This window comes from Coregonus lavaretus (genome assembly GCF_964263955.1).
Source record: "Coregonus lavaretus genome assembly, chromosome: 2".
NCBI lineage: Eukaryota > Metazoa > Chordata > Actinopteri > Salmoniformes > Salmonidae > Coregonus > Coregonus lavaretus.
The window spans coordinates 65,352,622-65,366,937 of record NC_139989.1 but is presented as its reverse complement, the minus strand read 5'-3'; the positions used below and the strand labels follow the sequence as shown (position 1 = coordinate 65,366,937).

Here is a 14,316-nt window from a genome sequence, read left to right as displayed (position 1 = left end):
TAGCGGAGAACGACAGGGTGTTGTCCAGGGTCACGCCAAGGCTCTTCGCACTCTGGGAGGAGGACACAACGGAGTTGTCAACCGTGATGGCGAGATCATGGAACGGGCAGTCCTTCCCCGGGAGGAAGAGCAGCTCCGTCTTGCCAGGGTTCAGCTTGAGGTGGTGATCCGTCATCCATACTGATATGTCTGCCAGACATGCAGACATGATTATCACAGCCAGACGAACGTATTGTAGCCATACCACACCAAGGCCCTAAAGTAAAGACCTAGTGGTCAGACAGGGGTCACTACAGATGTAGGATCTTAAATTGAGCCTGTTTGCTACAACAGGAAAATTATCCTGCATCAACAGGAAATGTGAATTATTATTATTATTGTAGGTGAAAATCAAGTCTGAAATTTCAAAGTGGAAATTACAAACTTCAGAAGCCTTTTTAAACTTCAAATACACTACAAGTTCAACATTTCCTGCATTGCAGGAAAGTTACAGTGAGGGAAAAGAGTATTTGATCCCCTGCTGATTTTGTATGTTTGCCCACTGACAAAGACATGATCAGTCTATAATTTTAATGGTAGGTTTATTTGAACAGTGAGTGACAGAATAACAACAAAAAAATCCAGAAAAACGCATGTCAAAAATGTTATAAATTGATTTGCATTTTAATGAGGGAAATAAGTATTTGACCCCTCTGCAAAACATGACTTAGTACTTGGTGGCAAAACCCTTGTTGGCAATCACAGAGGTCAGACGTTTCTTGTAGTTGGCCACCAGGTTTGCACACATCTCAGGAGGGATTTTGTTCCACTACTCTTTGCAGATCTTCTCCAAGTCATTAAGGTTTCGAGGCTGACGTTTGGCAACTCGAACCTTCAGCTTCCTCCACAGATTTTCTATGGGATTAAGGTCTGGAGACTGGCTAGGCCACTCCAGGACCTTAATGTGCTTCTTCTTGAGCCACTCCTCTGTTGCCTTGTCCGTGTGTTTTGGGTCATTGTCATGCTGGAATACCCATCCACGACCCATTTTCAATGCCCTGGCTGAGGGAAGGAGGTTCTCACCCAAGATTTGACGGTACATGGCCCCGTCGATTGCGGTGAAGTTGTCCTGTCCCCTTAGCAGAAACCCCCCCCCCCCCCATGCATAATGTTTCCACCTCCATGTTTGACGGTGGGGATGGTGTTCTTGGGGTCATAGGCAGCATTCCTCCTCCTCCAAACATGGCGAGTTGAGTTGATGCCAAAGAGCTCCATTTTGGTCTCATCTGACCACAACACTTTCACCCAGTTCTCCTCTGAATCATTCAGATGTTCATTGGCAAACTTCAGACGGGCCTATATATGTGCTTTCTTGAGCAGGGGAACCTTGTGGGCTCTGCAGGATTTCAGTCCTTCACAGCGTAGTGTGTTACCAATTGTTTTCTTGGTGACTATGGTCCCAGCTGCCTTGAGATCATTGACAAGATCCTCCCGTGTAGTTCTGAGCTGATTCCTCACCATTCTCATGATCATTGCAACTCCACGAGGTGAGATCTTGCATGGAGCACCAGGCCGAGGGAGATTGACAGTTATTTTGTGTTTCTTCCATTTGCCAATAATCGCACCAACTGTTGTCACCTTCTCACCAAGCTGCTTGGCGATGGTCTTGTAGCCCATTCCAGCCTTGTGTAGGTCTACAATATTGTCCCTGACATCCTTGGAGAGCTCTTTGGTCTCGGCCATGGTGGAGAGTTTGGAATCTGATTGATTGATTGCTTCTGTGGACAGGTGTCTTTTATACAGGTAACAAGCTGAGATTAGGATCACTCCCTTTAAGAGTGTGCTCCTAATCTCAGCTCATTACCTATATAAAAGACACCTGGGAGCCAGAAATCTTTCTGATTGAGAGGGGGTCTAATACTTATTTCCCTCATTAAAATGCAAATCAATTTCTAACATTTTTGACATGCGTTTTTCTGGATTTTTTTGTTGTTATTCTGTCTCTCGCTGTTCAAATAAACCTACCATTAAAATTATAGACTGATCATGTCTTTGTCAGTGGGCAAACGTACAAAATCAGCAGGGGATCAAATACTCTTTTCCCTCACTGTATCCTGCAACAGGGTGATCCAATTAAGATCCTACATCTTTAGGGGCCACCGACTGCACTACACCACACCACAGTCATAAAGTGGTCCTGAAGACCAGACAGGGATGCTCCTCCTCCCCCTCCTCCTCCTCGTTCTCCTCTTCCTCGTTCTCCTCCTAGAAACCTTTTGAGGTTGGTGAAGGGTGGAGCATGTGGATACTTGTCTCCTTCCAACCGAGGCGTAGCCCACTACCCTAACCCATCACTCACAGTGTAGCCTAAATTGTCTGTTGTGCAAATACCGTGTGCATTAACTGAATTAATCTACCTTCACTGAGGGAAGTTAAAGGGTTTTGACTGTAATTTGGGGATCGGGATGTAACCTAACTAAGACAGCAGGCCCCTTCTATAGTATGCCTCGGAGACACATTATTTTGGCATAGTTTGTGTGTGTGTGTGTGTGTGTGATGAGGTGGTGTTGAAGGAGTCAGGCGCAGGAGGGTAAATCACAGAATAACAGGCTTTAATCCGCAAAATACAGGTTTACGCAGAAATGCGTCAAACACACTCCAGGGCAGGTGTGTGTGATAATGAGACAAGACAATTGTGATGATGATTGGGGCGGCAGTGGTTAGTACTCCGGTGATGACGAACACCGAAGCCTGCCCGAACAAGGAGGGGAGGCATCCTCGGCCGAAGTTGTGCCAGTACCCCCCCTCGGGGACGGCCAGGAGGATGTGGAGCAGGGCGAGCCGGATGGCGACGGTGGAAATCCTGCAACAGTGAGGGATCGAGGATATCCCTCACCGGGACCCAGCACCGTTCCTCCAGACAGTACCCCTCCCACTCCACAAGGTACTGAAGACCCCCCACCCGACGCCTCGAATCCAGGATGGCACGGACAGAGTACGCCGGGGCCCCCTCGAAGTCCAGAGGAGGTGAAGGAACCTTCCGCACCTCAGACTCCTGGAGCGGCCCAACCACCACCAGCCTGAGGAGAGACACATGAAACGAGGGGTTAATACGGTAATCAGGGGGGAGTAACAACCTATACGTAACCTCGTTGATTCTCCTCAGGACGTTGAACGGCCCCACAAACCACGGGCTCAGCTACCGGCAGGGTAGGCGGAGGGGCAGATTCCGGGTCGAGAGCCAGACCCGATCCCCCGGTACGAAGACCGGGGCCTCACTGCGGTGACGGTCAGCGTTGGCCTTCTGATGACGCACGGTGCACTGGAGGTGAACGTGGGCAGCGTCTCACGTCTCCTCCGCGCGCCGAAACCAGTCATCCACCGCAGGAGCCTCGGTCTGGCTCTGGTGCCACGGAGCCAGAACCGGTTGGTAACCTAAAACACATTGGAATGTTGTTAGGTTAGTAGAGGAGTGGCAGAGAGAGTTCTGGGCATATTCTGCCCATGGCATGAACACCGACCACTCCCCCGGCCGGTCCTGGCAGTAGGACCACAGGAACCTACCCACATCCTGATTTACTCGTTCCACCTGCCCATTTGCCTCGGGGTGGAACCCAGAGGTCAGGCTGACCGAGACCCCCAGACGTTCCATGAACACCTTCCAAACCTTGGATGTGAACTGGGGACCTCAGATCAACACTATATCCTCTGGCACCCCGTAGTGCCGGAAGACGTAAGTAAACAGGGCTTCTGCAGTCTGCAGGGCCATGGAGAGACCGGGCAGAGGAAGGAAGCGGCAGGACTTGGAGAAGCGGTCCACAATGACCAGGATGGTGGTGTTACCTTGGGAGAGGGGAAGATCAGTTAGAAAATCAATACTAAGGTGAGACCATGGTCGTTGTGGAACTGGTAATGGTTGTAGCTTACCCACTGGGAGATGCCTAGGTGCCTTACTCTGGGCGCACACCGAGTAGGAGGAGACGTACACCCTCACATCCTTAGCCAAGGTAGGCCACCAGTACTTTCCGCTCAAGCAGCGCACTGTACGGCCGATACCTGGGTGACCAGAGGAGGGTGACGTGTGTGCCCAGAAGATCAGATGATCACGGATAAGAGCAGGCACATACCGCAGCCCAGCTGGACACTGCGGTGGAGATGGATCTGTGCGTAATGCCTGCTCTATATCCGCGTCCATCGCCCATACTACCGGCGCCACAATGCAGGAGGCCGGGAGTATGGGGGTGTTGTCTCTGGGCCTCTCCTCTGTGTCATACAGCCGGGACAGTGCGTCTGCCTTCACGTTCTTCGTACCCGAAATGTATGATAATGTCAAATCAAACCGGGTGAAGAATAGGGCCCACCTGGCCTGGCGAGGATTCAGCCTCCTCGCTGCCCTTATGTACTCCAGGTTACGGTGGTCCGTCTAGACGAGGAAAGGGTGTTTCGCCCGTTCGAGCCAATGCCTCCACACGGTCAAGGCTCGGACAACAGCCAACAGCTCCCAATAACCAACGTCGTAGTTCTGCTCCGCCGGGCTGAACTTCTTAGAGAAGAAGGCACAGGGGCGGAGCTTGGGTGGCGTGCCCGAGCGTTGGGACAGGACAGCACCTATCCCTACCTCGGACGCATCCACCTCCACTATGAACGGTAGTGATGGATCTGGGTGGGCCAGTATCGGAGCTGAGGTGAACAGACCCCGCAGTCTCCTGAAGGCCAGGTCAGCCTCAGCAGACCAGCAGAGCCGGGACGGCCCACCCTTCAACAGGGATGTAATGGGAGCTGCCACCTTGCCAAAGCCTTGGATAAACCTCCGATAGTAGTTGGCAAAGCCAAGGAAGCGCTGCACCTCCTTCACTGTGGTTGGAGTCGGCCAATTACGCACGGCTGAAATGCGATCTCCCTCCATCTCCACACCTGAGGTGGTAATGCGGTATCCGAGGAAGGAGACGCTGGAAAAAACATACACTTCTCTGCCTTGGCATAAAGGTCATTTTCCAATAGTCGGGCCAGCACTTTGCGAACCAGGGAGAGATGCTTGGCGCAAGTAGCGGAATACACCAGGATGTCATCGATGTAGACCACCACACCGCGACCAAGCATGTCCCGAAACACCTCGTTCACAAAGGACTGGAAGACGGATGGAGCATTCATTAAACCGTAGGGCATCACCAGGTATTCATAATGCCCCGTGGTTGTGCTGAATGCTGTCTTCCACTCATCCCCCTCCCGAACACGCACCAGGTTGTATGCACTCCTGAGATCTAGCTTTGTGAAGAAGCGTGCCCCATGCATTGACTCAATCACTGAAGGAATGAGGAAAAGGATAACTAAATCTAATCGTCTCCTTGTTCAGTGACCGATAATAAATGCACAGGCGCAGAACGCCGTCATTCTTCTTCACAAAGAAGAAACTCGAGGAGGCGGGTGAAGTGGAGGGACTTATATACCCCTGGCCCAGGGACTCGGAGACGTATGTTTCCATAGCCTCCATTTCAGCCTGCGACAGGGGGTACACATGACTCCTGGGAGGTACAGCGCCTACCCGAAGGTCTATCGCGCAATCCCCCGCCCGATGAGGTGGTAATTTAGTTGCACGCGTCTTGGAAAACATGTGCGCCAAATCGAGGTATTCGGGGGGAATGCGCACGGTGGAGGTACCGTCTGGACTTTCCACCATGGTTGCACCAATGGAAACATCTAGACACCTACCCTGACACTCTCGCGACCACCCCGTGAGAGCCCTCTGCGGCCATGAGAAGGTGGGGTTGTAGAGTGCTAGCCAAGGGATACCTAATACCACAGGAGATTCAATAATTGAAAAAATTACCTGCTCACAATGAGTCTCCTGGGTGATCATGGTGACTGGTATCGTTACTTCCGTAACAAACCGCGACCCTATTGGTCGACTATCGAGTGCTCTGATGGGGAGTGGAATGGATAGGGGAACCAATATTATGCCTTGACGGTATTGGCACTGCCTTGGCACTGTCGCCACTCTGGTGGCACCCGAAAGAGGCTAGCGAACTCCCTGTAGTCCTCCAACGTGGCTCCTCCTTCGTTCCACACCGCGTTGGCCCACTCCAGGGCTTTCCCACAGAGGCAGGAAACGAGGACGGACGCCTTCTCCCGCTCTGATGGTTCCGGCCTGATGCTGGCGAGGTAAAGCTCCAATTGGAGAAGGAATCCCTGGCACAGCAATGTCGTCCCATCAAACGCCCGTGGTCGGGATATCTGGATCCCTCCGGGTGCTGGGGTGTAGGTGGCTGGATCCGGTTGGCCAGCTGGTCTTAACAGATCCATCGCTTCCCCCAAGCTGGCCAGCATCGTGGAATGCTCCTGGACCTGTGCCACGACTCCAGGCATGCGCTCTTCTCCCGCTGACTCCATATTCGGGTGGGTGATTCTGTGATGAGGTGATGATGATTGGGGCGGCAGTGGTTAGTACTCCGGTGACGACGAACGCCGAAGCCTGCCCGAACAAGGAGGGGAGTCGTGACAGTGTGTGTGTGTGTGTGTGTGCGTGTGTGCGTGTGTGCGTGAGAAGGAGAATTGGAGGGAGAAGACAGCAGGTCGTGAGGCTGGAGCAGGAAAACGTTAGATAGTGCCCCACTGAGCTGAATTAATTGGGAATGGGCGTTATGAGGGATTAAATACCATGGAAACCTAAAACCACACTACTCCCCTTATAGTACTCTGCCTGTCAATCACAATGATAATTAAAGCTGCAGGCAGTGTTGCCGGGGTTCAAGCTGTGGGCCCACTGTGCCATCATCAGGACAAATTGGACACATCGCCCTAGGATGAGCTACTTCTGTACTCCTTACCACTCTTACCAAATATCAGAACTGAAAATCAACCAGATCATACTATATGCTGTTGATGAATTTTGGATTTTTTAAAAATGATATTTACTACTTTAAACTTCTTCTTCTCTAGAACCGCTGGAACGATCGGCATCAAATTTGGCACTTTTTTCCAAGAATCTAGCTGAAACAATATGGCCGCTATTTGCCAATGAACTTGCATTAATTGTTTTCCAACAGCACCATAATGTGGCCAAAGTCAACAACAGGTTAGCTAGACTCATATCCTTGAGCATGTGTGCCAAATTTCATCACTCTGAGTCAAACAAATCAAAAGATATAAAAAAATTGCCCGTTATAGCTTCACTGAGTGGTCAATATGAATGTGCTTGCACATGTTGAACCTTCATACTTTTTTTCCATGTGAAGAGAGGGACCTATGGACAACATTTTATGACTATAGGTCACATGGAGTGCAGGGGCTGACCTTTCAAAGTTTGCCTTTTCAATCGCTTGCTATAGCGCCACCATGTGGCCAATTGGCATGGTATTGCATGAGAGAGTGTGGCCCTTGGGCCTTTAACATGTTGCTAAGTTGCACAGTCCTGGGCCTTTTCATCTCACGGCAGAAAAGGAACATAATAATAATAACAATAATGAACTGGAACAAGTACAATAGGGTTTCGCCAGCTTCGCTACTTGAACCCCTAATAATGAACTGGAACAAATACAATATGGTTTCATCCCGCTTCGCTACTTGAACCCTTAACAAAGCATGGCTGATTCATCTCTCCTGCACTACAGACACACACACATACATAGGCATAGTCATACACCGCATACTCACATACAGATACACAGGTGCACATAAACGCACACACACGCAAACACACACACAGAAACACATTGCTTTTCAGCCCAGATCACCGTGGGCTGTGTTCGTTCAGGCCACCCTGGTTGGCCAATGGCTCAGATTCAGATTGCCCTCTTCGCTCCATCTTATGTTACACACACGATGTGTGAGTGCCCTGGCTCCTGTTATTAACCGTGCCTATTCTGAAGGTGCTTTCCTCCCCTGGTCTTAAAGCTTTTGCTGACTCAATTAGCCAGTTCCTCATGTCAATGGCCCTGGGTCTGAAATTCCATTTGAGTAGGATGTGGAGCGCGTGTGTGTGAGTGTGTGTGTGCGTGCGTGCGTGTGCATGAGCTGCAATCCCATAGCTGCCGCCTGATTGTGTTAACACTTGCGTCTGGTGGTATCCTTGTACCTGCCTCCAAGGAGTATAATATGATCACTGACATTATACTCAAATACACACAGACACACACACACACACACACAACCACACACACATACACCACAAAAACACATATAAACCCCACACACACTTCTCTCTTTAGGCATCAGGCTCTTTTATAGGGAGAAGACCGCTATTCAGCTGCACTGATTCAACACACACTCACAGCTCCACCAGAACAGTTTTATGTAAACCTAGACTCTGTACAGCTGGGAGTCATTGTTATAGAATCTCTGCAGTGTCTGCATTGTCTAGCTAACAACTTGGAGCCGTGCCACATGGAGGAAGTATGAGTAGGCTAACCAACCTGCCCACCTGGTCTTGGATTTATCCTGTAGACCTCATTACCACTAGAGCATGTTTTTTCTGCATTAGGGAGGATCACCTATCAAAACATGAACTTGGTTGTTGTTCCATCAATTCCAACTTTGTGTGTGTGTGTGTGCGTGTGTGCGTGCGTGCATAGAATACCCAATACAACAACAGGTCACTGACAGGTACTCGCTCCCCCTCTCCCCCTCTCTGTCTCTCTGTCCAGGTATGACTATGTGGAGGTACGTGACGGCGTGGACGAGAGTGGGCAGCTGGTGGGGAAGTACTGTGGGAAGATCGCCCCATCACCCGTGGTGTCTTCTGGGTACCAGCTCTACATCAAGTTTGTGTCCGACTACGAGACCCATGGAGCAGGCTTCTCCATCCGCTACGAGATCTTCAAAACAGGTGAGAGGAGAAAGAGTGAATCACAAAAACACAATCACAAAATATCTTCACACGCACACACACACACACACACAAATACACACACAGCTTGGGAAGTTACACCAGTGAAGCGGGATGATATATGTTAGACCGAGACATCTAATCGTGAGTCTAATTAGTGTTAAGAACAGGATGTTTCTGCTTATTTCATGGTTTGTTTGTCATGTATTCATGCTGCTTAATGCATCAAGGTATTACATAGCTTTTCAATAAGGTTACACACAAACAGATCAATCCTTTTCCCCATATGTTCCGTAAACCATCTGTAACAACTGAATGTATTTATGGTACTTCTAAGACTGACTGTAGTTATAGACATATGATAATATCTGTTCATCCAGACAGAGAAATGTCCCCTTTCTCTGTTTATGTGATGCTACATTATCATGGTTAAGTGGAGAAAGTGAGTCACCAACGGTTTAAAGAACATGAATGAAGGAAGTGCTTTCTCCTCTTCCTGCTTCTGATAAGCTAAATTCATACTCATATATTCCATTGCGGTAGATAAGTGCTGCTCATGCAGACGATCAGATTAACTGATAACGTTGTCCAACCCTGAGAAGTTCCTTCCTCAACAATAAAATCTCACAAAGAAAGACCACAGACGTGTCCCTGCTGAAACGAGAACTCGCCAAGCAGCCCTATTTTCACAAATACACTCAGGGGATGTCCTTCTTCCTTATCTGAAGACAATACAATAAGAGGGAGAGCTTCCTGTTGTTGGCTTGACTTCCTGACTGTGTTTTGTGTTTATGGCTGCCATGGGACAGGGGTAGATTTCCATTGAGTGATTGGGAGAGGGGGAGGGAGGAGGACATAGACAGGTGCAACAGAGAGCAGACTCCACTCTGATTAATTAACCCTCAGCTAGTCTATGGGACGACCCAGTGACCCACAGAGAAGACGGATGCCCTCTTTTTAATCCCAGAAGTGTGTGTGTGTGTGTGTGTGTGTGTGTGTGTGTGTGTGTGTGTCTGAGGGGATGTCCCTTTGATCTGATGTAAATGTGTGTGCGCCCACACTCTGCCAGCTGCTTGACACACACATCTCCCCACACTTCAGTGAAGTGCAGCATTCCCTCTTGATGATGCAGTTAAAATGTGTACACCACATTCATCTCCTGATGAGGTATTTCCCAGTCTCATCCATTAAAAGGACTGATTATAAATTAGTTGTGTTACGGCCCCTGGGCTATGAGGGATTGGGGAAGAAGTACTGAATGCAGAGTGTTGAGATATGAAGAAATATGGATCTCCAGATGTGTTGTTAGTAAGAGGGGATGCACCAGGTGGGATGTTTTTTGCTCCAGGACCATCCCCTGTAGAGCTGGCACCATGGGTGTGTCGTGGGGCCGGGCCGGTTCTTCTGAAGCAGGCAGCAGAAGCTTGTTTAGCTTTGAAACCAGTGCTGTGTTTTGACTACAGCAGAGCTGGCTGCCGCCAAGGCGGTGGCTCTGAGATCAATTAAGGTTGTGTCCCAAATGACACCCTATTGCCTGTTTAGTGCAGTACTTTTGACTGGGGCCCATAGTGCTCTGGTCAAAAGTAGTGCACTATATAGGGAATAGGGTGCCATTTGGAACATAACCTAAGCCTCCCTCCTTTGGTGTAGAGAGCAGCTAGCTTGTTGATTAAGTAAGCTTATCAACACCAGGATGGGTATTAGGTGGATAGAATCAGCAGATTTGTTTTGGCTAATACATGTAAACTTAATGATGGTAAACACAGATGTTGAGATAGCGCTGGGGAAGTAATGCAAGGAATGCAGTGCATCTTAATGAGTCTGGATGGAAGAATGCTGTGTGTACAGTACGAGACTCGGGTTAGAGGGCAGCTTCAGGGAATGGAGCTGGGTTCTTTCAGAGGTAAATGAGGGTTCAAGGTCAGATGGGAAACAGGGTACACACACTATCTCTCTCTGTAATGAACCTGGAGAGCAGCCCTGGTTCTCATCAGCAGTGCAGCAGAGGAATGTCTAATTGGGAGAAAACAGGTTGTTTGTGGTCGTCCATCGGCTTTCACAACTCAAACACACATACACACACAGACACACATTGCTTTTTCAATCCAGGGATCTTAATTAGACCGGGCTATTTATTTTATGGGCAGCAAAATTGCCAGCCTCACTCCACTGACCGAACAGTAGGAGGGAGGGAGGGAGAGAGAGAGTGAATGATGAAAACAGAGACAGAGAGGGGTGAGGAGAGGAATAAAAGAGAGCTGAGAAAGGGGATAAGGCCAGCTTATGTTTATGGATGCACTGAACTCAGCGGTAGATAGTCAGCTACGGGAAGAGAACACACTGTACCTGTGGTACTGCTGGTGTTGTCTAGTGCTGGAGTCCACTAAGGTCACTAATACAAATTGACCACTACCACCCATTTAGCCCAAATGGTCCCTAATGTCCGCCTCTCCGGATTTCAGAATACAAACAGGCAATCCTCTCTGACTAGAAGCCTCTATATTTATCCTCTAATCTTGTCTCACTTAAAGTCTTTCTCAACTGCGTCTCTTTCTCTCTGAAAAAAGTAATATGCTTCTGGTTAACAACTCTGCAATTTGTTACTCTTAGAGCCACATCAAGTCTGGTGCTGGAGGCAGAGAGAGAGAGAGGGAGGAGAGAGATTCAGGGATCATGCCACTGCATGATGGAGGGGAGAGAGGAGGTGAGGAGGGGGGGTCCTCTGCCCTACCCTGCCCTACCTTTAAGTGAAAAGCCCCATCATCGGCATTTCACCCACCAGAGCCGTTCATCATGTCGCGGCTATGCGGGCGCTTGTTACGAGGACACCTGTGTCAACACCCAGGAGGGGGGAGCGTGGTGGAGAAGGGGGGATGGGGGTGGAGGGGAGGGAAGGGGGAGACTGAGGCAGGGCACGTGAGCCGTTGGGCTTTCATCTGATGAGCGCTCTGATGGGCACAGGTCACATCTGGCACAGGCACTCACTGTCTGACGCGAGCGCACGCAAGCACACACACACACACACACACACACACACACACAAACAGACACACAGCCAGCCCCCATGGAAACTTAAGACCCAAACTCTCTAAAGGCCACAGGGGGGCACGGGCCCCTCATTCATCCCCTCTCTCATACCTCACTGACAATACAGGGGGGAAATGATGTCATCAGCATGTTGAGTGTCAGTGTGTCAGAGCGACTGTGTGTGTGTGTGTGTGTGTGTGTGTGTGTGTGTGTGTGTGTGTGTGTGTGTGTGTGTGTGTGTGTGTGTGTGTGTGTGTGTGTGTGTGTGTGTGTGTGTGTGTGTGTGTGTGTGTGCGTGTGTTCGTGTTTTTGTATAAATGAATGACACATACCCCCAGCTGTGGCTTCAGGTTAATATTACATTATGTGTCCTGAGAGTTACCGGTAATTCTCCACTGCTCATTAACCCTTCTATCAGCCTAGCTACAGGGGAGGAAACGTCCATCCAGGATTAGCTAGTTACTAGACGGACTGGGCTAATTATCAACCAGACCGATACATGGAATATAAACTATAGGTATTTTCTCAGCAGTCTTAGAACAACACTTCAGGCCATTAAGGCCCCAGTCCCTAATAACGCTGACCACGGAGGGGGAAGGGAGGTGGGAAAGGAGGGGGAGGGATGGTGGGAAAGAGAGTCACCCAAGGATTAACAACACAGTCTTAAAGCAGCAGTCTGCTTTCACCATCTAAAAGAAACATTTGGAAATGTTAAATAGAAAAACCTAGCTTAACCCTGGTGCTTTGCTAAAAAAAAAAAAATGTCGGTGCATACTGTGTTTTTAAAAACTGTGTTTTTAAGGCTGCAGCTTGTCTCAACATCCCGTCATAAATTCTATAGTTTGTTTAAAGCTGCAATATGTAACCTTTTGGGCGACCCAACCAAAAGTCTAAGATGCGGTAGATCTGTTATATGTGCACTATTCCTATGCTTCCCGTTCTTAAGTTTTGTTTTTGCGTCTTTTACTTTCGGTTTTGTACACCAGCTTCAAACAGCTGAAAATACAACATATTTGGTTATGGAAAATATATTTCACAGCAGTTTAGATGATGCAATGATTCTCTACACAATGGCTGCTTGTTTTGTCACATAAACTGAAATGTGTGTGTGTGTGTGTGCGCGTGTGTGTGATGGCGGTGGACCGTGGTGGTAGAGGAGTGGGTGGTGATGGGATGCGCTCTACTGAGCTTCGCTCTGAGAAGTTTATTTGTTTCTCGGAGAAAAGCTCTGCCGTGTTTACAGGTCCTGTGCAACTTGTTTGCCATTTCAATTCTCTCCCTCTTCTCTGGTGAAATTGCCTCTACTGCTCGGCTCTTGGGGGTGATGCGATTCACCAACGTAACAAAAACAACAGCAGTAGTAAAACTAGAAAGAGACAGACAGGGGGTTGTGAGTTAGCGTGTGGTTAGCAAATGTCACATTATTTGCCTCCTGAAGCTGGTCACACACACAGTAAATAGTCAGATTGTAGCACATAAATACCATGCACACAACACAAAGCATTGTGGGTAGAGAGGTAGCTAGCGACGAGGGCCGGCGGGACTTCTGTGGCCCGAAGCCCTGTGGAGACGAAGATAATAAGAGATAAAAATACATCTATTGGCTGAATATCTCTTCAGGGGACAGACTGGACCTTTCCTTTATTCCATTTTATTCTGTTCTGATCTCTTTTCTCTGTGCCCGTTATCTTTTTACAGACACCCACACAAAGGCACACAATGGCCGCCAGTTTGCCCTTGCCTGTCCCTTTTTTCTCTGTGGCTGAATGAAACTAGAAAAGGGAGGGAGCCGGGATGGAGGTAGGTGGTGATAACATGTAATTATGGTACACAGAGAGAACATAGCGGAGACAGACATGCTCTCTTGTTACCCACGAGGCTAGCACTTTATCTTTTCTACTCACTTTGACTAGACGTTGATCCTGCTCTGAGATAGCCCTGCAGTCCTAGCGAGCGGCTAGCGCTGTCCTCTCCTTGCCTAGGCATTGGGAGCAAAGCCACACAGTCTGAAAGGATTTTATTTTTTATCTGAACGGATTTTCTTTCAATTCTGCACTTGTCAAACACCATGTGCGATAACAGCGTCAGACAGTGGCGACCAAATGGAAAGCTCCTCTTAGACAGCTACAGTCGGAAAGCCGTATCAAGCTGTTCTTTCTTTGACTTGTACACCCACTATGAACTCTGCAGTAGACTGTAGTCCAGTGCACTGAAGGGCACTTATTTAGGCCTCTCTACTTTAAAGCAAAGGAATTAATAAAATATAAATATATCGACGAGCAATGTCAGAGCGCCATAGACTAAGATACAGTAGAATAGCATAGAATACAGTATATACATATGAGATGAATAATGCAGCTATGTAAACATTATTAAAGTGACTAGTGTTCCATTTATTAAAGTGGCCAGTGATTTCTAATCTATGTATATAGGCAGCAGCCTCTAATGTGCTAGTGAAGGCTATTTAACAGTCTGATGGCCTTGAGATA

At 48.6% G+C, this 14,316-nt stretch overlaps 1 protein-coding gene across 2 annotated transcripts in view; it reads left to right on the top strand.

Annotated features, from left to right (window-relative positions):
- The window catches only part of LOC311138415 (neuropilin-1a-like), a 93,501-nt gene that overhangs the window by 23,986 nt on the left and 55,199 nt on the right, over positions 1-14,316 (top strand). For both annotated transcript variants that reach the window (XM_084173090.1, XM_084173091.1), the window contains one exon: positions 8,619-8,800. In XM_084173090.1, coding sequence (XP_084029216.1) covers positions 8,619-8,800 — 182 coding nt within the window. The remainder of the gene's footprint in view (positions 1-8,618; positions 8,801-14,316) is intronic.